The sequence below is a fragment of the Scatophagus argus genome, chromosome 21 (assembly GCF_020382885.2).
Source record: "Scatophagus argus isolate fScaArg1 chromosome 21, fScaArg1.pri, whole genome shotgun sequence".
Taxonomy (NCBI): domain Eukaryota; kingdom Metazoa; phylum Chordata; class Actinopteri; family Scatophagidae; genus Scatophagus; species Scatophagus argus.
Window position 1 is genome coordinate 12819079 of NC_058513.1, and position 27879 is coordinate 12846957.

Consider the following 27879-nt stretch of genomic DNA (forward strand, 5'->3'; position numbering starts at 1 on the left):
GATAATGCGGTATGAAAAGTGATAAAGTATATCTCACCATTTGTCGCCTACTCTGACTGTTTACTGCCCCCTCGTGGATAGAAAGTGCATTGACCACTGACGTCCAACTGGTGCCACTTTCCTCTCGACAAATCATCAGCCTGTGTAGTGAATCATCTTGCAGAAAACAAAAAGGTTCACAGATCCATCAGGTGATCGCCAATGGAAAACACATACAACTGCCAGTCCTTTAACGGCACTCTGTTTTTAATGTTTCATAGAAATATTAACCTTCATCAGGAGAAAAGCTCGCACGACGTGCTTCATCCAACTTGAACGTGAAATGTTGACAACACGAGCTAATTGAGAAGAGCTGCTTGTGAACGTGTTTAGCCGACAGTGAATCAGAAATAAAACATCCCTTCTTAAAAATCCACTCGACGAACAAGAATTGGCAACAGCAGCAGAACGAACAAACTGTGCTGAAACGAACATACCTGCTGTAAGATTTTTAAATGGAAGCTGTAGTGTTAATAAATCCAACAATGGGCAGTGATTAGCAAATCTCTCTTTAAGCTTGGCACAATAACATTTCTGAGGAGTGAAATGGTGTCAACAGAAAGCAGAAGTAGGTAGGAAGCAAACCTGCCCCAAATTCTCCTCTATAAATAAGAACATTAACTGGAAAATATTCTTCCTATTAACTAGGCAACTACTTTTGTATAACCAAAGGTTCATAACCAACATCTTTGATCTGATTAGATAAATTAAATGGCAGGAAAACGCATATAAATACACAGAAGGGAAACGCAGTGGTCCACTCCATCTTCACTTCGAGAACCGAGTTTGCTTCGATGCACACTTCCTGTGGTCCGACATGTTTGGGGGACAAAGTGGGATTTTAAAGGAGTGCTACTAGATATGAGGGGAGAAAATAAAACATTCAAGTATTAAATACTAGTGTAAACAAATCTATCTGCAGTACAGTACATCATTAAAGTAGTGGGAATATTACATGAGCATCACAGTCAGTGCTGATATTGCTATGTGTGAGAAAGCAGTGGAGTTAGCCATGATGCCTGTGAGATGTACCGATTCACTGTGTGTCCCACAATTTTAAAAAACAAAACATTAAAAAACAAACAAACAAACAAAAAAAAAAAACAGATCTTCTCGAATGTTTTTCGGGTGACGTTTCTACGGTGCTCCGTCTGGAATCCACAGCACTTTACTTTGTTCCTGCTCCACGATGGTCATGATCTGAGTGCAAATGTAAGAGAAGCTGCCCGCCTGGACGACTCCTGCAACACAGTGAGGGTTATTTACATGGGGAGCGTGTAACATTTATTTCCCATTGGGCTGAAACTTTTTCTTCGCACGTATCCAGAGCTGTAACTAGTGATCATTTGTATTCATCGATTTATCACTTGTCTATAAAACGTTAGAAAAAACCTAAATATTACCGACTTTACTCCTCACATGAGAAAAGCGGCAACAACTGAGAAGCCAAGAAATATTTGCCGTTTTTGCCAATTATCAGAAAAGTAATAGTAGATTAAATTTTCTGTCAATCAACTAACCAATTAAATGAGTAATTGTTAAAGCTGGAGAAAACTAAACAAACCCAATTTATAAAAAATAAATAAATAAAATGAAGTCTAATCCTTTCAGAGCCATAAACGTTGGACAAACGCTCATGGACCAACAGGAGCGTGCTGCCAAATTATTTCGGTCCTGTTCTTCAGAGATTAAAACCACTCCGGGGGTGTGATCGGCTCTGCCTCATGCCGTCTACCACCAGACCCTCAGATTTATAACTGCTGATAATTAGCACGTCCCGCCATGGCAGCTCGTGTGCAGAAGTGTGCCGGCCACCTCTCCCTGTTAGAAGGGATCAGCGGTGGTATGTGTTCATTTCCACAAACCCCTCCACATAAATCGCCTCTTTTTATAGCGTCATTAATCAGCTGGACATTTGGGTGTCACAGACTGGCTGCTGCTCCAGATACCAAAACTTCAACTGCGGATCCTCTGCATCGGAAATTTCCAGCGCTGATAGAGAATTTCACTGGTTAAACTAGACCATATTAAAACGTCACATTTGTTAACATGACTTACTGGCCTCTCATCTTATTTTCGATAGGATGAAAGACCCCTTGCTATGTAACCTAGTCTGCTTTGTGCAGTTCACCCAAAAGCCGGTGCAGTTAGTTTCGGTTTTATTTGACTTTCTGCTTTGAAATTTCTGCCACCAGTCCAATACAACGGAGATGTATGTGATTCTTATTTGTGGTGGTTAAATACTTCTGAAAAACTCAACAAGACTGCGTGTTTCTCTGGAAATTACGCCAGGTTTCGACAACGCGTCGGCCAAATTAACCTGCGGAGACGTGAAGCGTGGGGGAAGGAAAACCAGCGTCAGGGACAACAATTTATTCCCTGTACTTTGTCGCAGTTGGCACGAATGAGTCTCTTTCACGAGGCAGTGAGGTCTCTGGACACCGGTGCTTTGTTTTTCAAAATGCAAATTTCCTCAACGCTTTGACTCCATTGCAGTGAGGTAGAGAAAGAATCTTGGCAGCTGATGTAAAAGTTCAGCAGACTAAACTAAAACAATCTCTAGATACCATTAGTGGGCAGTATGTTTTCCCTCATTAGGGTGAACCTAAACCTGCCTGTCTATTTGGTTTGAGATGACATATGCATTAAAAAGAAAATCTTTTATAGTGGTGGGACACATTCAGTTGATTACAGTCATTACTGTAATTTCTGCAGAGAAAATAAGTCTTATCTACCAACCTGTGAAGAAGCGGCTGTACTCCTGTTCGGTTTTCTGTGCCGCCTCGAACTGCTCCTTGGAATGTTTCTGTGAGAGTTTATCCTGCAGGTACAGAGGGTCCTTCTGCTCTCTGAGGACGCAACATCAGCACAGATTCATAACACTGTGCAACAACAGCAAACGACATCAACAGTGTGGAAGGAGTCGGGCTTTCTTCAAATCAGCAAATCATTTTTTTGAAAGTAGGCGCTTCAGATCAGATTTTTTAGGTTAGATCCAATGTCCACATGTCATTACATCACTGTTCTGCATCACTTTAAAGCAGCTTGCTCCACTCAGTCCCACAGACTTTGTTTTTCCATTTCGTCACATTGTGCTTGTGTGTTTGTAAGCTCGATTTCAGCAGGTCCACTCCAGTCAAGTTTCTATTGTGGCCATATGCTTCATAATACAGTACATTTTCTGGAAAGTCAGAATAGCCACATGGGAATGAAATAAATACCTAAACTTAAATCATATGTAAACAAAAAACTATGTTTCCATTAAGAAATCTCACTCATTGGTGTAACATTGCCCACAACGGCCTATGACAATCATACATACTATATTAAAAGGAGAATTTTTAATACATAAGGTATAGCATGATCTTTAATTTTGTTAAACCCACAAACCTACAATCTAAAAGACACACACATTAAGAGCCTTTATGACATCCCTCTACTGGTTCATTCAATATTTGCACACAGTCTTAAGAAAAACAATCTTGTGACTTGTCGGTCCTCGGTCCTCATTCCCTCATAGCCCCTGACCTAACCCAGGATCAGGCTCCTGTCTCTCCCTGACACTCAGCATGCAGTCGACACGGCGGTCTGCTGACGCCTCCCAGAGGATTAAAAAAAAAAAAAAAAATATATGAAAAAGCTTAAGCTTCTCCCAGTGGCTGCAGCAGGCAGGTTGTGGGAGGTGTGTGTGTTTTTGTGAGTACGCAGCGGGTGCGGTCATCGAGTTTTCTGAGCCGCCCACACCGTGAAGCGGAGACGCGGGCCCCAACAAACTCTCGCTGGACAGCTGGCACTCAGCTGATGACCGTGGAGGCTTAGCGGGACTCAATCTCCACCGTGTTTGCCTGCTGCACCAATTCATACATTTGTGTACGTGGGTGTGTGTGTGTGTGTGTGTGTGGATGAGAAAGCCTGTTTCTGCCAGACCTGAGTGTGTTTTTATTTGAGCGTGTGTCCGTGTGTGTAAAGCACTACGCTGAGGGTTCAGCAGATTTAATCTCTCCATGCGATTAGAAATGAAAAAGCAGACGGATGTTTGAAATCAAAACCGTGGCAGGAGGGAGCAGCAGCCTCTGGTTTCTGAACATAACGACGCTGTGATCGGGTTGATCAATTCAGTTTTTGTCATGTCTGAAGGATGAACATGATTATTAAAGCAGCAAATGTCAATTTCCTGAGCGTCTGTCTCGACAGGAAGAAAATTAATAAGAGAAAGTTAGATTTCCTGCAAGGAGAACAGACAGGAGCTCGTTCTGATGAAAGTGTTGCTGAGTCATTCCAACATCCATCTTACTGACCAAAACATTGTCCTGACTGAGAAAAGTCAAGTTTATCCCATATAAAATAAAATAATTGTGTTATATTTTTTTTGGATAATCAATAAATTGAATCAATTAATCGATAAACTGCGAAATGAGGATAATTAAATTAGATTCCACCGTGCACACTGATGACTTGTGTGCATTAATGTTTTACATGTTTGAAGTTAATTTGGGCCTAAATTTCTGTAACAATAAATAATAATAATAATTAAAAAAAACCTTTCTAAACTTTCTAAAAGCCTTCAGACCCAAAAGTATCAGATGAAGGATTTTCTCAGCGTGTTGTTTGAGGGATTTGAACTCGGAGTGAAGTTAGGTAAACAGCAGAGGCACCAAAACACAAAGCGTGCTTGACATACACTTGACATGTTTTCAGGCAAGAAAGGAAAAAAGAAAAGAAAAAGAACTTTAAATAATAAAAAAAAGGGCATGGGATTACTCACTTTATCTGCTTGGCGTTTTTGTAGCGAATGAATATGACGATTGGGTAGATGTGAACGCTGTGAAGACGTTCGATGGCGTGAGGGGCAATGTCAAGTAAACAGTGACAGTCCTATGAGAGAAAATGACAGCAAAACACTGCATGAGAAATGGAGGGGGGATGAATCGAAGCAGAATGTTTCAGGAAATGCGCCAAATGGCTTGTGTTCGAAATGGTTTCTGATACATAATTAACACCCAACATCAAGCAGACGTGAAAAGCTCCATTTCAGATTCAGTGAACTCAGGACAAACTGGCTGTTCAGCCATACTGTGTAATGATATTATCTGCATTTAGTGACACATGTTACACCTGATTTATCTTTCACTGCGCTGTAAATTACCTTTAAATTTAGTTCCAGGTTGACAAAGACAGCAGTGCACAAACTTGGCAGCTACAAAACTCAACAAAAGACACAATTACAATCAACTTTCAAGTCCGCAGTGGGATAAAATTACCTTCTCTGTGATCTCTTTTATTGATGCAACAGTTGTCACATCAAAATGGCCGCTCCTCCGTTTGTAGTCGATGAACACACAGTCCTTTACTCCCCGCTCTATTGCCTGCTGAGATGCCTTCATGATCTCTGTTAGTAAAATAAATCACATTTTACTTCCAGCTACTTGTTGCTTTAATTTCGTAATCTCATCTTTAATTTCCCTAACTGAGTAGCTCGGAGCGAGGCCCCGCTCTACAGCAAGACACCAATTATACAAACAAGTCCTTCATGAATAAATCAATTCTAATAACTGACTCGATCTGTGTGTACAAGCTCACCAGGCAGACAACGACAAAACTTGGCAGGAGCCTCCTTCACCAACATGTCCTTACAGGACTCCACTAAGGGACCCAAGATCAGCACTGGTCTGGGGAAAGTGCACTCCACCCTCTGAACCCGCTGGTACATCAGGCTCACTCCGTCTGAGCAGAAGATATGGGGATTCATTCCAAAAAACCCACACAAGACAGAACTGAGATGCAGCTTTATTAACCACAGCTATAATCTTACGCATGCTGGGAAAGCTGATTAAATTACTCGTTAAAGCCGCCTCAGTAGAAGATTTCTCACCTTCTGTGATGGGTAAAGAATCGGTGCTTATGGCATCCAGAGCCATCAGATCCTTGCCGTCCTTGGACCCGCTGCGTTTGTGCTTCAGCCTGCGGCGGAAGAAGGACCTCCGAGCGGCAGCAGACAGACTCTTGCTGGTGCCGTTGTCGTCTTTCATGTCGGCCATGCCGTGTCTCCTGTAGAACTCCGGGTCCATCCTTTAAGAGACACATCGGTATATTCACATGGAGGAGCTCCTTCAGATTCGTGGACAAACTAGAAAGGACCAAATGACCTCTGGTGTATGGAAGTAAACTGGACTTACATGTATTTACTTGGAATCTGCCCTTTTCCCAGTTTCTGTGCGTTCTCGTCGAGTTGCCAGGCCATCCAGTAGCCAAAGTTGCCGTTTGGTAGCGTGTCTTCCACATACATGATGTCGTCTTTGTTAAAGTTCAGCTCCTGCTCCAACTCTGCCAACCTCTCATAAAGTGCTCTGACAAAAGGTGAACAAAGAAGCCGTTACCATGGATGCGCTCCTCTGACCTTTCAACAAGGACATAACAAACGGAAGGACAACTTCTCAGAGCCCTGAAGACAGATTCTGTGTTTAAAATTCAGCTTCTGACATCAGTTTTATGTTTTCCTGTTCTGCTGACTTCGTTGCCTGCTATAAAAAAAACAACAAAAAACTGAAGTCGAATGGGATTGTTTGATGAACAGTTTGAACACCTTATGTAAAATCCATCTCCGCAGGACTCTTTGATCACAGGAAGCTCGTCCACGCAGTTCTGGACCTTGAATGTGATTGTTTCAGTTGGTTTCAACATTTCCAGGTAAGCCTCTTCTTTTGTTTTGTTCTTCATGCTGATGCCGTTGTACTGTTTGAAAACATCAGTTACACAGTTGAAAAAAGGCTCGGCTGTCGACAAACAATAACTCATCATTTCCAGTAAAAGAAAACCAAACGATGTACAAAAAAGACAGTTATGTAGAGAACTTAAGCTGTAGATTATGAGGGTATATGCAACCAAATTGGCTAAAAAAAACAAAACAAAACGTGAGGGCTAAACGTTGCAGGTACCTCCAGTATCAAGTCTCCAGGTAGCAGACCATCAGGAGTCTTAGCAGGACTGTCGTCATCCAGACTCTCCACTAAGATTCCCACAAGGTTTCCTCCACAGATCTGAATTCCCAGCTCCACCTGGATCTTTTTCAGCCTTACCAGCCGAGGCTCTGCAGCCCGCCGCGTGCTTGAACCAGGCAGCCTGAAGAAAAACAAAGTCAAGCTGTGAGTATGTTGCCCCAGGACGCCTTCACCTCACCACAATTCCTGCCTGTGGCTTCAAACTTTATATTTGTCTTGACTGTAGGAATATAAAACTGTTACCTATCACAAGACATTACACAGGATAATTTTTTTTAAAAAGTCACAAGTGCAATAAGAACAGAATATTGAGGTATGAAACGATAACAAACAGAAAAAATAGCAGCACCTGTGAGGTCCCTTTCCTACCTGAAGGAGTTTTGAGGGCTGGTGGCAGGAGTTGTCTGTTTGGACGGAGGGGTCATGGTGCCCTCATCCTGTTCACTCAGTGTATCCACGGTGGAGTGATTGTCAGGAGTGGTGGCGCCACTGGCTTGGGGAGTCGGCCGATTGCTGATGGACTCCATACGAGAACTAAGGACAACAACAGGAGTGGAGGCTTAATGTTTTCAACCCTTAAAATGAAAGACAGCCATGGAGTTTCAGAAATTATGCCAAGCTTAAAAAAAAGACTGGGAGACAATTGATACATTGATCAAACCGTGTGGTTTTGAATAATTACTGCAACATATCCATTTCATTCACTTCCTCACATTATACTGAAAACTTTGACTGGCTCTGTGCTGACAGGCTTTTCTTGCCTGAATGGATAATTTGACGATCTAAAATTCATGAAACCAATCTGTGAAAGATATTCTTGTTGCGTTCTTTCCTCCTCTCCCTCTTACCCTGAACGAGAGTGGTTGCCCAGCTGAAACATGTGAGGATTATACTGAGCCAAAATGGTGACTGTGTCGCACTGCTGCCCGATCACCAGCCGCGCCTGCTGCTCGTTGGCATTGCGAAGGTTGATTCCATTAAACTGGAAACAGCAGTGATTCATTAGAAACACGAAGACACAACAAAGCACAGACAGGCTTTAGTCGAAGTGCTGAGAGGCTGCTGTACCTCCAGGAGTTGGTCTCCGTACTCTAAACGGGCTTGGTGTGCGATGCTGCCTGCTGTCACTTTGGACACAAACACGCCCCCGTTCTCTCCACTCACAATGGAGATCCCCAGTGGTTCTGCTCCTTTCTGTACAGTCACATTGCGTGGCTCCTCCAAGTATGGCCTTCAGGGCATGAAGAGGAATATGTTGTAATGCACTTATTTTGTTGAAAACCATGAAGACAGGCAGGATGCAACATGCGAATCTTAACAATAAGAACTTAATATAATTCCAAATCAGATTCTAAGGAGAAGCTGCCTCTGTAACATAGCTCTTTCCACTGTGATTTTTCTTCTGATGACTTCTTTAAAGATGCAGTCGCATGGCTGAGGGTTATAAAAATATTCTCAATAATACGATATGGGACATGCCAAGTGCATTTCAGTCATGCAATCATACAAAATACATCAGCATTCTCAATAAATAACAAGCAAAGGAAACATGATGACAGCATATTTATATCTGCAGTGCGTACACAGGGGGCTTTAGAGATCCGTGCTCCAACAGTTTTGAGGACAGTGCAGATACTGTATGTGCTCTGTGTAGCACAGAACAAACCTCAAACTTCTTAAAGATAGGAACTTGGGCTTAACTGTCAGTGGGAGTCTGACAGAGGAAGTGTTATTAGAGTCAGATCTGAGAAGGAAATGGACAGAGGAAAGAGAGTGAGCATTTCAGGTTGTAAAGAACAGCTGCAGAGAGGAAGGAGATGATAATAAAATGATAGATGGAAACTGTGCTCTAATGATGTAAGACGGAGGCTCACAGCTTTGTTTACCGCATTACAAGCACTTAATCACAATGAACAAGACAGAAGTACAGACAAATGGTGGAAAACATGTCGTGTTCAGCTGAATGATGGCAGCGTAACGACCCGGACGAGGGGCTCGCCTACCCATCCTTCCTCCTGTCACCAACTGGAGCGGGGCTGACTGATATTCTGGGCTGGGTGGAAATGGAGCTCTGCGATTGGCTGCTGCTGAAAGACGATGTCTCCAGGTTGACAGGGGACATTGGAGGTGTCGGGCTGCTGCACTCAGAATGTGAGAGGGAGCCTGGAGTGACAAAGGAGGAAGGTATGAATTCAGACTTGCTTTTCACTGTTGTAAAGCTTGTTATCAGACAACGTAGCTGTGAAACTGAACCACACCTCTGTCAGATCCCGTGGAGCGTGGATAACGAGTTGGAGGGATCTTAATGCGCTCTGTCCTAAACTGTAAAGTGGAGGAACCTAAAAACACAAACAGACGAAATTAATTAAAAGGTCAGTTCATTGAAAAATACATTTTTCTCACTTGTCCATGTAGTTTCAGTAAATCAAGCCATGCAGGTACAGATTTATTTGCCTAATTTCCTAAAAATATTTTCATATTTAAAGGTTTCCACTGCCATACTGGAACAACAGAGATGCAGTACATGTGTGCCACTCAGTGCCCTTTCAGAAACAATGTCCTGGTTACTAACTACTTTTCAAAAAGGAAAACATCCTTAATAAACTGTTCAAAGAGAAGCATGCGGCTCATACAATAAAGACATTATGGGTAATCAAACCCGAGTTATCTGCATGAATACATACCAAAATAACAGAGAGAATGACAATGTTTTGTCATTTGGATAAACTGACATGAGAATATACATCAGATCATTTACAGGACATGTTATACAAGTTCTAATTAGACTGAATCTAGGACTCCATACATACCCAGTCTAGCACTGGAGGGCAGGGAGTTTGTGCTGTGTGGTGGTTGGCTGCAGCTTGTCTCAGTAGAGTCTCCAGTGCGCTTGTGGTTGAGGTCCAGACTGTGGCGACCTTGATGCTGGGGGCTAAAAGTGGAGAAAAAGGGCCAGAATGTCCCTCGGCGGTCAATTAATCAACCCAGAGCAAGATATAATTTGCTACATGCCATCTGTTCATGAGATCTGGGGTAACACTGTGGCTTTGTACAATAAATGCACCATCACAGGATTATTAAATCAGTGTTGGATGCGGGAAGAACAATACTAGGGTTGCAACTAATGGCTGCTTTCTTTATCAATTAGTCTAGAAATGTATTATTAAATCTACAAAATGTCAAAAAAATGCCCCTTACACATTCTCTGAGCCCATGGTGGGGTTCAGAAATGTCAAACCAACTTTCCATGAGTCAAATACTTAGTTTACAACGATATGAAAAAAAAAAAGCCAACAGCAAAACCTCAGTGTTCCTCAAAAGTCTGGAAAATGAATACACGAGCAGATGCTAACACCTTGTGTGTGAATGTGGGTGGATGCCTGAGCTGGGAGCTGGGGGGCAGTTGTTGGTCTGGATCTCATGACTCCAGGCAGTGTAGACCGGGTTCCTCATAACAGCCGTCACAGCAGGACATGGGGCCAAACCGTGCTGGGTTGGGTCTGAAGGAACACACACACACACACACAAGATCAGAGGTGGTGTCAAAATCAGTGCAGACACAGTAGTAATATTCTCTCCATAGTTTGTGCTACAGTAAAAATGAAGAGGAGACAGACAAAGTCGAGCGTGAGTTTGGGAATTTGCAGATCAGTAAAAACACTGATGCACATGGGAGTTATAACTAGCTTGTGACTAACATGCTGTTCATACTTATCTTTGAAGTGTAATGTGACTGTACCTGAAATTTAGTCACAACAACATAGAATTGTTGAATAAACATCAAGTACAGAGACCAAAAAAACGCGTGTTGCAGTTAGATGCTGATGGACAATCGAAATGATCTGGGCTTGCCGAGTTAACTTACGTGCTGCGATGCTGCTGTAGCTGGGGGGTGCAATGGACATGCTGTACCGATTGGTTCGCATTGGAGAGAAGCGTAACAGGTCCATCGGCTCTGGGGAGTGCTCATCATTGGAGAAGCTCTGCACCTGCCAAGAAGCAATCAGACCGCTAACAATGCTATGGCTGCAGCTCACAAAGTGTAAAAATACTCATGCACAGATTAAATACAATGCCAAGTAAGTGAAGCACAGTATCTCGGTTACCTGCATGGGAACAGGGATGTGTAACGGAGTCACGTTTCGCCGCAGCGCCGGTGCTGATTTTGGCCGGTACCGCCTCTTTCCCCGCTCTTCAGCCCGATGTCGACTCCCTTCTTCAGGCCGGTGTCGACTCCCCTCTTCCTCAGCCGGCTTCTTGGTTTCTGCTGGAGGAGCATCGGTGTAATAGAGCTGGTTGCCCATCTCTTCCTGGTCCTGGGGACTTGTGGCTTGGGCCGGCGAGGCTGGGGGAGTGCCCGTAGTGATGGTGGAGTCCGATGCTGAGCTGTTCTGCTGTCGATGTTTGAACCTGAAGGAGTCGCTCCTGGTAGGCGGGGTGGGAGGCGTCTGAGCAGATTCAGACATGGAGCTCTGTGGCGAGTGCTTAGGCAACTGAGAAAGAGACATATAGTCCAGTTTCGGCGTCGCCTCTGGCCTCCTGAATGTGTTAACGTCGAAGATTGACTTCCTCTGTTTGACCTTTTTGTAGATGGAGAGCTGGGCAAACTCTGGAATCGAAGGTCCCACTATGACTTTAGGCCATGTGCCTCCACTGGGCTTCGCTGGTGAGCTCTGTGCTCGGTCTATGGCGGTCTGAGGTGAGCTGCAGTCAGACAGCGCTGGGGTGAAAGTGAAGGGGCGATGCTCTTGCCTCCTGTAGCAGAAGTCCGGGTGAGGCTCCGAGGGACTGTGGGAGGAGGAAAGGGAGCGAGAGTGCAGGGAGCTGTTGGAGAAAGGCTTGTGGCGGCAGTCAGCACTGCTGCCACTGCTGTCCAGAGAGTTTCCTGTGTCCTTGCATCCGTCGTCCCCTCTGTCACAGCTGCAAATGTCCGTTTGTGTGGAGCAGTTGTGCTTGGAGCAGTTGTGCTTGGAGTTCCTGCAGTTCCTGGTGTGCATCTCACAGGAATGGAGCCGAGAGATCTTTTCTGACTCTCTCAAACTTTCAAATAAATTCTGTCCAGAACAGCTCTGTGGAAGGAACTGTTGAAGAGGGGAGGTAAATATGCTTATTTTATTACGATTATTTGTAAACTACCAAAAAATGAAAGCATACAAAGATCATCTTTGCAAACAAAAACTCAGAGTTGCAGCTGAATGTGAAAATAACAGTTCGCCCTAAACATGACTCCTCACACCGAGACATTTTGCCAGTAACATGTACCTTTTGTCTTTAAACATCAAAACTGGAGCTCCTACCCACAGTCACAATGAATGAATCTTTTATATGTAGTAGAAGTTTTTTTGGTTAGGTTTACATTATAGTTGCTGCGACTAGATCAGTGGTGGTTGTACTGGGTTGGGACTTCACCTTCATGAGGGAGATGCTGAGAGAGTCACAGCAGTTCCTCAACAGAGACTCGCATTCAGAGAGCGACTTGTTATCGAGTGCAATTCCATTTATCTGTAGTGAGCAAAAACACAAAAAAGGTTAAAACAAATTTCAGCAGGCACAACATGTCTCCAAAGACATCATCATACACAGGCGGAGGAGAAGAAACATTTTGCTTTTCCCAACACTGTATACTATGAGATAAACACAGTGTGCAAATAAAATGTGTAGTGTTTATTTGAATCAAAGCTCCAGTGTGTTCCTTTGGACAGTAGAGGGCACTAGAGGCCAGCATCAACTGTCTCTCGCCATTAAATGTGCATCATTTCTTGTCATGTTATTAAACAGAAGTTTTTGGGTAGCATACTCACAGCCAGCAGTCTATCCCCAACAGTAAGAGCACAGTCTCTGGCAGCTGGACTGCCTGGAGCCACAGTGGCAACGAACACTCCACTCTCCAGTCCTATGCCACTGTCTGAGAGGTAAGACAGGAAAAGAATCAGAAATCATATTACATGCACAGCTAATCATCGCATTTTCAGTACTTAACTACTGTATTTGGTGTGTTTAGTGGTCTGTTGACGGCGGGATTTCAATTGTAATCTTTATTTGTGAATTAGAGCTTGAAGTCAACCTTTGTGCCCAGTCAGGTTTATCTGGATCGGAGTGATGATCCGTCCTCCCAGTGACTTCCTCCTGCGAACCACCATATTGATGACCCCCTCACCGCTCAGCACCGCTTTGATCACCTGCTTCCTGTCCTTATTGGTCAGGTCCACGTCATTAATCTTCAACAACCAATCGTTCACCCTGCACAAAGAGAACAGAGAGACAGTGAAGCGAAACGCATTCCCCAAAAGAAAACAGGAACACAACTAAAATTAAAATATGTCTCAAAGAGTTATTTACTTATCTTTTCATTTGATGATTTTTTTGTTTCTTTACTTTTACTTGACATCAGTCAGTAAACATGAACATGAACATGAACATTGTTCAAATGATAATCAGTGCTAAAAAAAACAAAAAACAAAAACTGCTTTATTTACCAAACTGGCACAGAAGTGAGACACTTACCTCAATCTTCCTTCAGCAATACTTCCTTTATCCACCTTACTGACAAATATGACACAATCTCCCGGTAAATAAGGATCATTTACCCCTTCAGCGATGTCAAACCCAAGTGCTTTCAAATCCATATCCTGAACAATACAAAACACAATTAATTTAGTAACAGTTTTGCAATACAAATTGAAAAAAATACAGTATACGTGTAAGAAAATAACAAGATTGGCAGTGGTTCTTACTCTGTGCTTCTCAAATTCTACAACTTCCGTCTCCCACTCCATTGAGTCTGTGTCAATGGCTGAATCATGTGAACTGTGAGCCATTAGCTGACGAAACCTTGCTTCTTTTTCCAACTGGTCCTCCATCTTTTCTCTGCGGGAAACACGAAACAAGTAAGTACAGTCCCCTGAAGAAATGATCTGAACCGAGTTCAGTCTGCGGCATTATTCCCCCACCACTGGGTGGCACAAAAGATCTGGCGGAGGAGCACAGACACAACTAAAAACTTAGTGGGAGACATTCAAGCTTTAAACCTAAAAATAGAGCGGAAGATGCCATAACCCTGGCAAGAAGATGAAGAAGTAGTTGTGGAGGAATGACTCACTTTAGCTCTTTGAGTTCCCGTGAAGCATCGTTCTTTTGTTTCCTCATGTCATCCAGATTCCTCAAAGCATCTGCCAGATCGCTCACAGCTCTGTCCCTCTCCCGCCTCAGGTTGTCACATAACGTGCTGACAAGATGCAAGCATCATCATGAGGCGTCACACAAAATATAAACAAATCTATTTTCAACTTCCTTGCACTGACATGCATCACAAACCTAAACTTATTTCCGCATAACAAACGCAGACTTTTGAACCCACTTCTTACCGTATGCTCTCCCTCTCTGCCACTATCTTGTCCCTCTCCTGAAAGGCCCAGTCGCGTCGACACTTGGCCACCTCAGCCTCTTGCACGGCCTCTTTCAGCTCCTGAGAGATGGCCTCACACTGCTTCCTCAGCATATCGATCTCCTTGTTGGCTCGCTCCATGTCCAGAGTGGCAGAGTCTTGTTTCTGGGTGGGTGGAGGGGGGTTTGTAAAGTGACGGAAGTCAGTGCAGGGCTGTGCAAAGGATAAGTAAGCAGCATGTTGGTTTTAGTATGTTTTGCTTGACTCGATCATTTTACAGTCTGTGAGAATTTGTGGTTTTGCTCTGCAGCAAATATGTATGAGATTATGTTCATCCCGACACCAGCACTGTATCAAAAATGCCACATCTTTATTAAGTTCAATGAGACTACATCACTAGCTCAGCAGATGTTCTGCTTGGACAGGTGACAGGTGAATGTAACATCATGTGGAAAGTCATCGCATTCACCAGTCAAATACATGCAAACACACACTGAGGAGGAAAATCTTGTGTTAAAAGGTATCATCAGCCTCTGTGCAGTGTTTTAATCCTTGAAATCCATTGATGGGTTGCTTAAACTGGACTTCTCAGATTGTAGTAACATATCCACACCAGTGAAGCTCCTTTTTTAATGCAGCCTGAAGGCCGAATGCTTTTCTATCTAACCTTACTCTAATATAACTATACAGCAGGGTGACTGCCAAGTGCAGCGAGAACATTAATTAAGTCAATAGCTAAATTAATTCCATTAGACACTGCTAAGCTCATGTTTGGCTTAATTGTGCTTTTCTCATGCAGTGCATTTTCTTGTCTACTGCAAAGTCTGAGAGCCTTTCTTCTATAATTGCAGGTAATTTCCTAATGCAGGAATCTCCGCACTTTCATTGCAATTAATGAGACAATCACAGTGAAACACACTGTGATAGGTGATACACGCAACAAAATCAACATGTGGGAACCACCAGCTGCTGGGAAAAAAAACATTTACTACTACTATATGAGATGGGCTGAAGGGATTATGGTCAGAGGGATAAATCAATCCCTCCACTTGTAATGATAAATCTCCCGTCTGTCTGGGTACCTGTCTGGCCTGGTAATACTCTCGCAGCAGCTGGTCTCTCTGGATGATGGCCTCGGTCCTCTCCTTGCGGGCCACGTCCCTCTCCTCGCGCACAGTCTCAATGTCCTTGCAGGCCTGGCTAAGCTCCTTCTGGGCCTCGGCCTTGTCCTTTACCTCGTGGCAGTATTTCTCCAGCAGCTCGTTCTTTTCACAGATGGCCCGGTCCCTGTCCACCAATGCTGAGGCCAGCTCCTTCATGTCACACAAAAACACAGTGGATGGTAGATATCAAGAGTGAGAAAATCTAGTATGAAAAGAGTATTTATTTTTAATTTCCTATTCTGCTTATCTATACTTACTTATTTGGCCTGCTGAAGTCTTACTTCATCTCATAAAATAAAAAGAGTTTCTAACTTCCTATTAGGTGAATAGCTGTGGATTAGAAAGACTTTTATTGCTAAAAGCACCTCTTTTTTTTTAAATAGCCATCAATTTTATGTCATTCTTCATCAAAAAGGATTAGTCATATTCTTTTCACCATCCATGATCATGCGTTTTACAGGCACATTCAACAAGTCCATGATTCAAACCTGACTATCTGCTCTCTCAGCCCTGTTAAACCTAATTTAATTCTTACTTGTCGGAGAGCCTCCAGCTCCTCGTTGGCTACCCGCCTCTCTGAGGAAGTGTTCTTCAGCTTTGCCTCAGCCATCTCCAGTCCGGTCTGAAGCCTGTCCACCTCCTTGATCACTTGGTCCCGTTCGCTCATGATGAGGCGGTATTCACTCATCACAGAGTCCCGCTCTTCCTTGTATTTCTCGCAGTCTTTCACCGCCTTGAGCTGCTGGGTCTTCAGCCGCGTCGTCTCTGACTGCAGCCGCTCCATCTCTCGCTGCAGCTCCTTGTTCTGGGCTGCGGCCTTGGATAGTTCTTGATGTGTGTTGTCAAACCTGCCCCACACAGGGAAATGTCATGGATTTTTCATTGTCTTCATTAACTGTCATCCTTAGCTAATGAATATGTGAATATATTAAAAACACAGACACGCAAAAACAACAGTGACCAAGCTAGCAACCTCAGCATCATAAAGGAAAAGTTAAGACTGGAAAAGCATCAGCCCTTCTGCAAAGCTTCATCTGCCTTGGATTAAGCATGTTTTAAGCACTGTGCAGATTTGACCTTGGCGTTAGGCTCTGAATTTGTAGCAAAGTTTGCTACAACTGCTGTTAATCATTGGACTTTTTACAGCTGCTGCTTGCAGCTTTTAGTGTTGTCAGTTTTGCATGTCAGTGTTATTTTCCGGCTTCACCTTCTTATAGATGAGGAGTACTGCTGCTGATAGTGGATGGCAGCGTCTCTCTGCTTCAGCAGCATCTCAAGCTGTTTCTGCAGCCGGTGGTTCTCGTCCTCGGCCTGGTTCAGACGACTCAGGTCTGCATTGTGACCGGCCGTCTTCTCGTTGTAGCGCTTCCTCAGAGCCTCGTAGTCACCCTTCATGGCCTCCAACTTGTCCACGGCCGTGTCATACAGCTTGTTGAGGACGTCAGGTGACCCTTCTCTCATGACCTGGAAATGACATTATTCAGATGCCTCACTGAATTAAAGGGTACAGTGTGACTGAAAGTTTCAAAAAGATGACATTTTATTTAATTCCATTTGGGTTAGCTTTAATGTAAATAAGGAGGTCTTATATATTCATCAACAAAGTCTTGGGACAGGAAAGCAACCTCATCACTTAAAGTAATCAATTAAAGCTTTAGGCTCTTAGCTGTGTGCTGAGGTAGCAGGACTGAACAAGACTTGAAGCCAGATTTTGTACAGCTTAGAGCTTTACTTTTGGGGACAAACACACACAGAAAGAGCAATGCTGATGCCCCAGTGAATAAAATGTCCCCTAGTACATATGATATCATGCTCTCGCCCCTTGTTCAACTCAAAGCTGAAAGCAATGATTTGGTCTATATCAGCTAAGGAGACCTTCCTCTAATCTAAACCTTCTAGATAAATTTTCTTTACTTTTCTATCAAATTACTGTAGCATACAATACAAATTATGGACAGAGTGCCCCAAAGCTGGAGGAAAAATACAGGACATGTTTCACATAAGAGAAAGTACAGCATGTAGTATATCAGTGGCATCTAAAAACTACACAATAAAGGTCGCCTTTGGACTGACATCACTGAGCTAATTTGAGTCCTAATTTGACTGACGCTGAACATCAGTTTACTGAACGATGAGCTAAGAGGACAATGAGGCACACATCCTCACTATGAAAGAGCCATGTAAGACATTCCCCGCAGTTACATAAGCTATCGAATATTTAATGATCTGTCCTTATGACTGCATGTCAGACAGGGAACAGCAAAAGCGGCAGGTTAAGTCATTTGTCTGATTTGAAAGAATGTTTTGATCGATGGAGACGTGGGAGGACAAGCTTGTCCGAGTCCATTTCTCTGAATGATGTCTAGGAAGTAATGGTCACCTAAAGAGAGCAGCATTGATTTCTGTCTCAAATGTCATGACCTAAATGACTGAATCTCAAGGGAAACAGGAGTGAGTGCGCAGGTGTTGAGGTGTGTGCGGACAGTTTGCACACAGTGTCATAAGCATGAACTTAGATCCCACGGGTACCTGCTGGTGCAGCAGCCTCATGTCGGCCACTTCTCTCTGGCCGTCGTCATGCAGCCTCCTCAGCTCCTCGCAGGCCTGCTTCACGTGGTTGTGCTCCCTTACCAGCTGGATGTTGTCCTGCCTCACCGCCTCCAGCTCCTCTTTGAGCTGAGCGTGCTCACTCGCCAGTCGGCTGTGCAGTGTACTGAGGAGAGACACCAGAACAAGTACCATCAGAAGAAGGGTGCTGCCAGCCATGTTTAAAATCAGCATTACAGCACTTGTAGCCAGAGAAAAGTATGCGTTTTGACTCACAGAACAACAAATGCTCAGCTATAAATTATTGAGCAGATGAAGTGATTTTTTTTTTTTAGATGCATTGTTTATTCTACACAGAAAAAAGTTGTGAGGAGCATTTTCCCACAACCAAAGGTGACATTTTCAAGTTACCAACAGCCTGAAATCCAAAGCCATTCAATTCACAATGGCATAAAACAGCAAAAAGCAGCAAACCATCAGTATTTTGCTTGATTAGCTACTTAAATGATAAACTGAGTAAAAATTGTGGTTGATTACTGAAAATTCCTTTTGAATTTTGAATATCATCTCAGACTCTTATTTTCAGATTTCATGCCACTTTAGAGATGCTAATTAGTTTTATGCCAGTATCAAAAAAAAAAATCCCGCTTATGTAATACTGCTTAACTGGAAACAATACAGACACGAACTAGCAATCATGGAGGATCAATAAGATCCTCCATGATTACTGAGTACGCATGCTAGCCCACGTATTAAGTAACCTATTGATCCAGTGTGATTTCCCATTCACAGCTGATGGTGTTTAATGTGAATGGATGAGTGCAGAGGCAGACAGACAGTAATGAATAATGTGCAAACAGGGTTCAGAGGGAGAGGCTCAAACATGGCAATAATCCTTCATCTGTCTGTTTGCACTGGGGCCAGATGTCGGTTCCCTACACGTTGGAGATCGTATGCCATCAGTGACTCGCACAAATGCACCGGCCTCCCCCTTCACAGGGCAACAAATGCTCTGGTCGTAGCATTATCCTCATGGCACAGATGCCGTGCCATGCACACAGAGTTCAGTTGATGACGTTGATTACAGAGCCATGCTTTGCCATAAACTCTTCAAGGGCATTACTTATAGAGAAGTAATTCAGCCACTGCTTTCAACCTTTGGTCTGAAAAGACAACTCGGGATTTAAGCTGCTAAGAAGACATTAAAAAACATCTTTTTTGAAAAAAAAAAAAGATGAAATTAAATTGATGAGGGTCTGGGAGGATTTTTTTTCAAGGCTTAACTCATCAGCTTTTGGACTCGTATAAAGGATTCATCCATATTGCTCCCACAAAAATACAATCTGTTCTATGCAATCTGGTGTGAATATGTCAGAGGAGGAACTGAACTCCAGCTAAAACCCTGCAGGCAGAGCACAAATGTATACAGCACAAATGCGTTGGCTGTTAAAAAATTCACAAAAAGGCCATGTGGTAGGCTTTTCCACTCACTGGTAGAAGTCTGCTTTCTTTACAGCCTCCTCACACCTCTTCAGGGTGGTGCTGTGCTGGTTCTGCAGGGATTGCAGGTCTGCCATCGCCTTCATGCACTGCAGCTTCAGACGCTCATAGTCATGACCTGCTTTTGAGTTTGGTCTATTTCAGAGAGGAGGGGAAAAAAAGACATACAAAAGTGAGTTTTAAAATGCCACATGGGAGGACGGAAGAAGCAAGACTGAGGATCAACATCATACAAACTTTGTGCTTACGGGAACACCAGGGAAAAGAGGCGTCATTAAAATTGCATGCTTACCCCCTTGTTTTACAGAGCTGAACACATTTTAAAACAATTTGGCGTCACATAGGTTCACTTGTTTTTTTTTTTTGGTGCTTTTAAAAGTTGAGCAAGGCAAAACTCCTCTCTTCACAGAATGCAGGTATACACAGGATTGCTGCCCTTTTCTGTCAGCGTTTGTTTTGGAAAACAAACACTGAGGTGCGAGAGACCAGAACGGTACCTGCAGTCATCGAAGGTGGTTCCGGGTGAAGAGAGGGCCAGACGTTTACGCAGCTCGTCCCTCTCGCGGGTCACGTGTCTGAGCTGGAAAAGAACCGTCTCCATCTTCTCGTTCACCTGATGGCTGTCCATGTGGGCGGGCGGAGGGGAGGAGGCTTGAGCGGGCGTACCTGTGTGAGTCAGCATGTCACTGGTGGCATGTGCTAATCATAAAGCTCAGACGGCGGAGGTGTTAGTGCAGCTCCTTTGATTTATTTAACGCTCACTCAAGCTTACAGATCTAAAATACTTATAATAATAATAATACTTATATTAAACTCCACGTTTTGCTTTCAATTTTTTACTGAAAAACTGCTGACTAGAAAGACTAAATAAAAGAATGGAAAATTGGACCTGTGTACATGGTTTAAATATTAACCAATCATAAGAGCTCTTTGTTGCAGCTACTGGATCAAAGAGCTAAACATTCGTTTACAGTACAGGTGAGAAGGAGAAAACAGTTTTAATCATTGCACAAATCTGTGCAGCTTAAATCAGTTTAATATTCTACTTCATTATTTATCAACCTCATTGTTATACTCATTAACCTCAGTACATGTGAATATATCACACAGGAATCCCCCCCACTGATAAAAGTTCTGTTTCCCTTCCTGCTTTCCTCAGAAACTGACTAAATCAAACAGGTCTGTGTGTGCGTGTGCGTGTGTGTCTGGGAGTAGAGGGTTACTAAATCCTTCTCACATCTGTGTAATCACTCGCATGTGCTCAGAGTCTAAACAAGCAGCAACCGATGACTGATTATTATTTGGCAAATATTATTTGTCAGGTGCACACTAAGTTTGATTCCTCCACATGCTAGTTTTTTTTCCCCCTCCTGCTCTTATTTTTGACATTTCTACACCTGACACCTGAACACCACCGCGAGCACCACACTCACCTAAGCTGCTGAGAGAGCTGCTGCTTTCCGAGTCCGACGGCATGGTGGACAAGATGCTGTAAGTGGACCCTGCGAGGCAAACAAAACATTAAAGTCAACTGTGAGTGTACTCGGCCATGTCTGCATTATAGTAAGATGATTATCTGCGGCATTGTATGGTACATCAAGGCTCTGTGGCTTAGGTTACATTCAAGGGCCTTTACAGAGAAAAAAAAGGCCAGCTGGAGGCATAATAAGGTGGGACTTTCCCCAACTTGGGATGACGGGCCTGTGGGCTGACAGCACAGTGTGGCTAATAATCAGTTGGGCAGGGAGCTTGAATACTGACTAGCCAGGGCCCCAAAGAGGCTGCAGCCTTAGAGCTTCTCCTTTTATCTCCTCTGACAACATCACACAGCCCCCCACCCCAACCCCTCCTCCATGTGAAAGCCCCTTCTTTTATAGCCTACAGTGATTCATAATTAACTGTACAGAAAGGAAGCCTCCGCACAACACTGTAAGTACTATGGAGAAGATTGTGTTACTTGGAAAAGCAACGTTGGAGTAAGTCCTGAACAGAATACGAAAGTACAATTGTTTTCATCCTTGGTGGAACTAGTGACTAGTTTTCTTTCACTGATTGATCAATAGCACCTTTCATATCATGATGATGGCACATGTTCTGTGATGATCCTTTGAAAACTCTGAGGTAGATCTTCCTAGTTTTTGAAGACATACTGATGCCACTTAGAAATAGTGCCCAACTGCAACTCACAATTAATTTCATTAGCATTTTATTAGCATTTACCAAGAAGCTTTTTTTCTGTTTCACAATTATCCAATGAATCATTTTATCCAGAAAATGTCAGAAAGAAGATCATAATTGCCTAACAGCAAGTTTGTTCTTTCATCAAACCAACAGTGCAAAACGTTAGTGAGATTTCTATCCCATTAGACAAAGAAAACCAGCAAACTCAAAGCGTGGGAGAAGCTAAAACACGAGGATCTTGGGTATGTTTCTATGATAAATCAGAACCAAACAAAATAGCTGACCATTAATTTTATATATTCAACAAAAGTCTCAGCGTGTTCAACTCAAAAGGCCTTGGGGTATAATGGGTACTGACCCCAAAATTAAAAAAATAATAAAAGTAGTGGTCAGCACTCTCAGGTAAGTATGTAGCCCTTTTAATAATGCACAGCAGCAGAAACCTGCGGGATGCCTGGATGGATGCCTTTCAGCCGTAGGTTTTCCCCAGCCTTGGGAAAGCTGCTGTGCATTATTAAAAAAGTGTTACAGGCTTAAGTGAGAGAGCGGACCACTTCATCTGTTAGCTTAATTTATTAAATCCGTTCATCATTTCAGTCTTAACGCGGTGTTGCCACTACATAGTCTGTTCACTGGGGAGCACTGACAGGTTTTTACTTCAACTGCTTATTTCCCAGAACCCACAGTGAAGTCCTACAAACAGAAAATCCTCTCATTTATTTATCAGATTGTAAAATTTGCTGCCAATTAAAGTTCTGTTTGGTTGAATTGCTTCAGAAAGGTGCTTCTACTGTTTACTCTCTTTTCATCGAATGTGAATCCTCCTTTAAGTGTGTCAGGGATAAGGGGAAAGGAATACTGCTCAAGTGCTGAGGTCTAACTTGGCTGTGGGATGAGCAGCTTATAGTTCGGTTAAATCAGCAACTTCCTCCCCTGATGTAAAGTCTAGCGCTCGACTCAGAGCTGGAGCATGACAAACGATTCTATTTACCCACGTCTCGGTACTCTAAATCAATCCCTGGCTGGCTGAGTTCCCACTAGCTAAAGGAGACTATGAGTTTGATTAAGACTGGAAGGAGCCCAGCTAACATGGCTCACCCCTCTTTTTCCCAGCAAAGGACTGAAAGAACGAAAAAAAAAAAAAGGAAAGACTGATGTGCCTCAGGAACCGTGGCATCCCATGGATCAAGCTCTCTTTGTTCTCGCGCTAGCTTAAGTTTCCCATGACTCTGCTTGAGCAGAGAGTGTCTCAATGGCCAAGGTTCACTGTGTCATAGCTCACTCACTTCTCTGCTCCGTGGAAGTCATGTGGCCTGGACCTCGCTGCCAGTCTGACCTCTGAAGTCACAGCAGCTCAAAGTGAAAATGGGCCCATGTTCTCCCTTAGACCTAACAGCTCCACATTAAGATAACCATCATTTAAGTGTAAAGGCTCAAATACTTCCTCGACCATACGCAAGGTCACGTGTGCCTATTCACGGATCCAACAGGTCCAGGGAGTGTCTGCTGATAATGAGGAAGTCATAAAATATAATATGCAATAGAAACTATAATTCAACTAATGTCTGCGAAGTCGTCCACATTTAAAGCCGAATTCTACACTTTCTATACTTCCAAGAACGCTAAGTTTGGGGGATTTATGTGTGCAAATAACTTCGTTACTGCAGTGATGAGACAGGCACTTATCACAGCATACATTTTGAAAAGCAGCGGTGACATTAATAACATTACCTCAGAGTCTTAATAAGACACAGAAAAACAACTTGCAGTGCACAGAATTCAGCCATTATTAGGTTTATTATTTATACCTGTGCTTTTTCTACTGTCACTAAAAAAGGCCTAACAGCCAGCATCAGCATTTCATGGCAATTTATCAGATTTCACTCAGCTTCCTCTGCAGCCACAGAAGCTTTTTCCACACACACTTTTGTACTCCGCAAGACCTGTAAACAGACTTTGATGTGTGAAAACTACTGAAGTTCCTCTTTAACAATTATTGGATGGATGACTGCCATAAAATTTGGTACAGACATTCATGGCGCCCACAGAATGGATCTAGTGCCAGGCTGACATCTGCGGTTTCAGAGTTTCAGCAATAATTACAATGCAATTTAGTGCAGACATTAATTGTCTACTTTTGTGAACTCTGGAGATCTTTTGACTCTTCAGCTGCTCCCCCACCTCCTCCCATGAGCAACATAGCCTCATAGAGTCATTAGCATGGCTGGAGAGTTTTGTTTTCTTGTATAACAATCACAATAAAAAGTCCAAAAAGGCTCAGTCAGGGGTATAGCTCAAACATTGTTGTGATTCTGCAGTAAAATGCAAACTGGTAATAGCGTAAGTCTGCTAGAAAAAAAAAAATGGGACGATCAAGAATGAAAGAACTTATACAGACAACATATCCTACTACCCAACATCCACTTTCATTCTGCAGCGGCACAACACAGCCAAGTGAACACGTCAGCCACGAAACACACCCTTATGATATGCTGCCGTCATGTTATTGTTCCTCAGGAAAAGGTTAGAACAATCTGTAAACAAAAGGTCTCTGCTGCGAAGCCCTGTAGCTACGGTTATATAAAACTAGATAATATCGTCGTTTTGTTGTTGTTGTTTTTGTAAACCCCAACAAATAAGCCCCCTGGCGTATGCACCTTTTAATGCGCCGTGGAGGCATGTATCACATTCACACCACAGTGAAAATCTTGCAGCTCAGTGATCATTTCAGTCAGCTAATTTTAGCATCTCTGTTGTTGACACCTGACTGCCTGCTGGGGTTAACTAACAAGGCTCTCACTCGTTAACCTCGTTTTGATTTCGGAGATGGTCTAGCTCTCTCGCCCCTCTGGGACTCTGTTCGACTGGGGAGCTGCTCAGTCAGGCTGCTGACGGTGCATATTAGTTAAAAACATAGGCTGTAACAAGCTACCATCTGGCTGGGGAAAGGCCCTTCTTCTGGCGGCGCAGTGGAGGAACCTGTCCGCCCGGTAGCAAAAAGCAGCTCAGCCCATTTGCGTCCTGTGTGACTACCTACAGGGAGCTGCAGACAACGGCAGACTGCTTTGATCATCCTAGAACATACTCACGCACAAAACTCCTCAGCAGCAGGAAGCCTATCAATACTCGGCTTTAGACTCGCTTGCACGATTGTGAAATGTGGCGCGAAAATGAAAAAGCTTAGAAAAATGGACTCACTCTGCAGCTTCAGTACTCTTATAAATAATGAGAGCAGAATAAATGCATAATTAACACCTCAGCCATTCAGCTCACTGAGTATGACACAGTAGCTGAGAGTGAGCAAAGTAACCAACAATGCAAATGTTGCTTTTGAAATGCAAAAGGCACATGCAGCAGAGGTGCTGAGCAAGGACCACGTGCTGTTGCTGCTGTTGAATATTACGTATACATACACTACGCAAAGGATTTAGTGCTCACACCGACAAATTTGCAGTTAGATAATCACCTGTGTGGTTTATGCCGAATTTGATGACAAATTTATCAAGCATCATAAAAGCAGTATTTATGTTGCTTCAGGATTTTGCTGTGAGGGAGAAAAAGACATTTAAAAAAGGAAAAGGTGGTGTAGTTTTACTCAGCAAACGGCACAAAATGGCTTTCACCGAATGAACGGAGGGGTAACAGAGGCTCATAGATGTGCCGTCTTATCAAAGTATCGCCTACAAGATTTGTATGTTACTGCGTTGAGAAAGAAAGAAAAAAATCGCTCGAGGTGAAGTAACAGATGAAGATGGAAATTGTAGTGGTATCTTATGTTGGCAAGTTAAATCTAAGTGTAACAAAGCTTTTCCCCAATGGACCACTAAAACAAAGGGATGTTAAACAATGAAGTACCAGCTCTCATGCAGAGGGCTCACATGGGCAGACTGCAAATGATTCAGTGATCCACATAAGACTGACAATAATTTAGATAAGTTAATCCTTTATTGAAAAAAAATTCAAGATTGTTTTCTCCTTAATCGGTTAATCTTGAGCCAAATGCCAAACACTTGATTCCAGTTTCTCAAATACTATAAAGATTTGGGGCTCATTTCTGCTTTATTTGATAATAAACTGAATATCTTTGGGTTTTGAAGTGTTGATTAGACAAAAAAAAAAGAAATGTGACAAAGTCACTTTGGGTTGAGGGATATTTTGATGTGCTATTATTTAAATATTTCGTGACATCCGCTCAGGCTCTGGGTCTTTAAAAAAAAATAACAATGTATAGTTTCACTGATGCATGGAAACAATTGTTAGCTGCAGTTTATTTTGCACCAAGACACAAATAAAACTGACATCTTTTCCACCCAACACCACATACTCCGCTGTGTGCATTAACACACTTTTAATTCTTCACTCATTCATTTGACTTTGACAGTGGGTTATTGATTCTTACACACACACACACACACACAAAACTTCAGGCAGCCCTGCTGTCACACATTGATTGTTTGAGTCCTGTTGGGTCCATTAAATGCTTTCACAAAGGGCTTGCAAACTGTGCTTTTAGTGACATGGCAAAGGAAACAAGGACAGTAGTGTGACTGTAAATAAGCATCGGGTCACATGATTGTGTAGCCCTCTCCCCCTCTCTGTCTCTCTCTCTCTCTTTATTCTTGCCCAAAGGAAAAGTCATGCAATCTTCATCAGGTTGTCATATGGTCAATACCCCTAATGTTAGTTAGATCACACCGGGAGGGGGAGCGAAAACAGGCCGGATTAGAACCAAATTAAAAGACATTAGTGCTCTGAAACACATTATACACCGGCATTATAAAGCTTCTCAAACTGCCACACTCATCTACTGTCACGCACACCCATATGCACTTTCTTATGTCATTGTTATGAGCAGACATGTAGTAACGCCAGCGCCTCTTACCCGTTGTATGGTCCACTGGCCCGATGCCATTCAGCAGCACAGAGTGCAGGTGAGGGTGAGTCTTCTCCAGGGCTGTGCAAAACTCTGCAAAATGGTCTCTGTCCTTACTTAGGAGTATCTTCAGGAGAAGGTCCACTTTTTCCGAGTTGGAGGAGCAGTTGTGCCCCAGCTCGTAGCGTTCAGACTGGCTGAGGGTCCCGCAGTGAGCCAAAACATCCACCACTCGGTCCGCATCTGTTATCGACTCCACCAAGTTCTGGTAACATTTCTCCAACAACTCTTTATGCTTGGGCTCCATCTCTTCGGGGTATATTTTTTTAAAAACCCAACCAGCTTCGGGACAAATCCAGCTTTCTTAATCCTCCTGTGCGATCAACTTCACTTCGTACTACTGCGGCGACTCCCCGAAACTATCCCGCCCGGCCCAGTTGGGACGGTTTTCAACCCGAATTGAAGGATACACAAGAAGTAGCCATATTTGTTGCCCAAGGCTGTTGACTGCGCGAAGATGACAACACATTTTCCCCAACTGCCTCCTCGTCCTCTCCGGAAAAAAAGCAGACGTGTCCGCCTTCAGTCCGCGTACGCTACGGAGACATTGTCGTCCTGAAATCAAGTTCTTGTGACATGTTGAAAAGTGTGGAAAACTCTCCTGAACCCCTCTCTGTCAGGCTACAAACTCCGCCATGTCTCACCGTTCGAGCAACTGTAGCTCTGTGCCAATCATAGTTCCGTGCAATGGACATTTAAGGTAAACGAAGGCGGGGCTTTGTTTGCAGACGCACCTGGCTCCCCGCCGCCGAAAGTCCCATTAAAACAATTAAAGTCGTTATTTAAACAGTCTTCCCGGATGTTGTGGAGGGTTTGTGGTGGTCATATACTCCATTACGAGTTAAAGTCTTGCTGTTTTTACTCCATTACATTTATCTGACAACTTTAAATACTTTGCAGATTTTGTGTAATAACACAAAATGTAATCGACAAGAAAAATTTGAAAAAACTTTATTGAATTCCCGAGCTTCTCAGCGGATGAATTACACACACATTTAGAAGCTTCAACATTAAAATGACGATCACATTAATGCATCACTAACTGTAATACAGAAAGATACATTATTCTGCATAATGAGTACTTTTACTTTGGGTACATTAAGTGACATAATTTTTATTTGTAACAGTTTTTCT

The 27879-nt window shown here is 43.1% G+C and overlaps 1 protein-coding gene across 4 annotated transcripts; it reads right to left on the reverse strand.

The window, feature by feature from the left end:
• Window positions 1-224: 224 nt before the first annotated feature.
• LOC124052216 (disks large homolog 5-like) lies at window positions 225-27623 on the reverse strand. 4 transcript variants are annotated; one of them, XM_046376194.1, is made up of 33 exons: window positions 26695-27623; window positions 21065-21133; window positions 20129-20282; window positions 19623-19766; window positions 18114-18297; window positions 16792-17048; window positions 16120-16432; window positions 15504-15734; window positions 14402-14634; window positions 14137-14262; window positions 13772-13904; window positions 13542-13666; window positions 13102-13277; window positions 12839-12942; window positions 12447-12539; window positions 11144-12118; window positions 10903-11026; window positions 10393-10537; window positions 9848-9969; window positions 9296-9376; window positions 9041-9200; window positions 8106-8268; window positions 7886-8019; window positions 7407-7571; window positions 6975-7158; window positions 6623-6771; window positions 6216-6386; window positions 5912-6108; window positions 5620-5763; window positions 5301-5428; window positions 4805-4914; window positions 2779-2888; window positions 225-1280 (listed from the first exon to the last, which is right to left on the reverse strand). In XM_046376194.1, exons 1-33 carry the CDS (start codon window positions 26990-26992, stop codon window positions 1177-1179), a joined length of 6006 nt encoding a protein of 2001 aa, XP_046232150.1. In that variant the 5' UTR covers window positions 26993-27623; the 3' UTR covers window positions 225-1176. The 4 variants fall into 4 exon arrangements, with proteins under 4 accessions (XP_046232150.1, XP_046232149.1, XP_046232153.1 ...); XM_046376193.1 differs by having other exon boundaries at window positions 20129-20297; window positions 26695-27622; XM_046376197.1 differs by having other exon boundaries at window positions 14402-14586; window positions 26695-27621.
• Window positions 27624-27879: the final 256 nt, after the last annotated feature.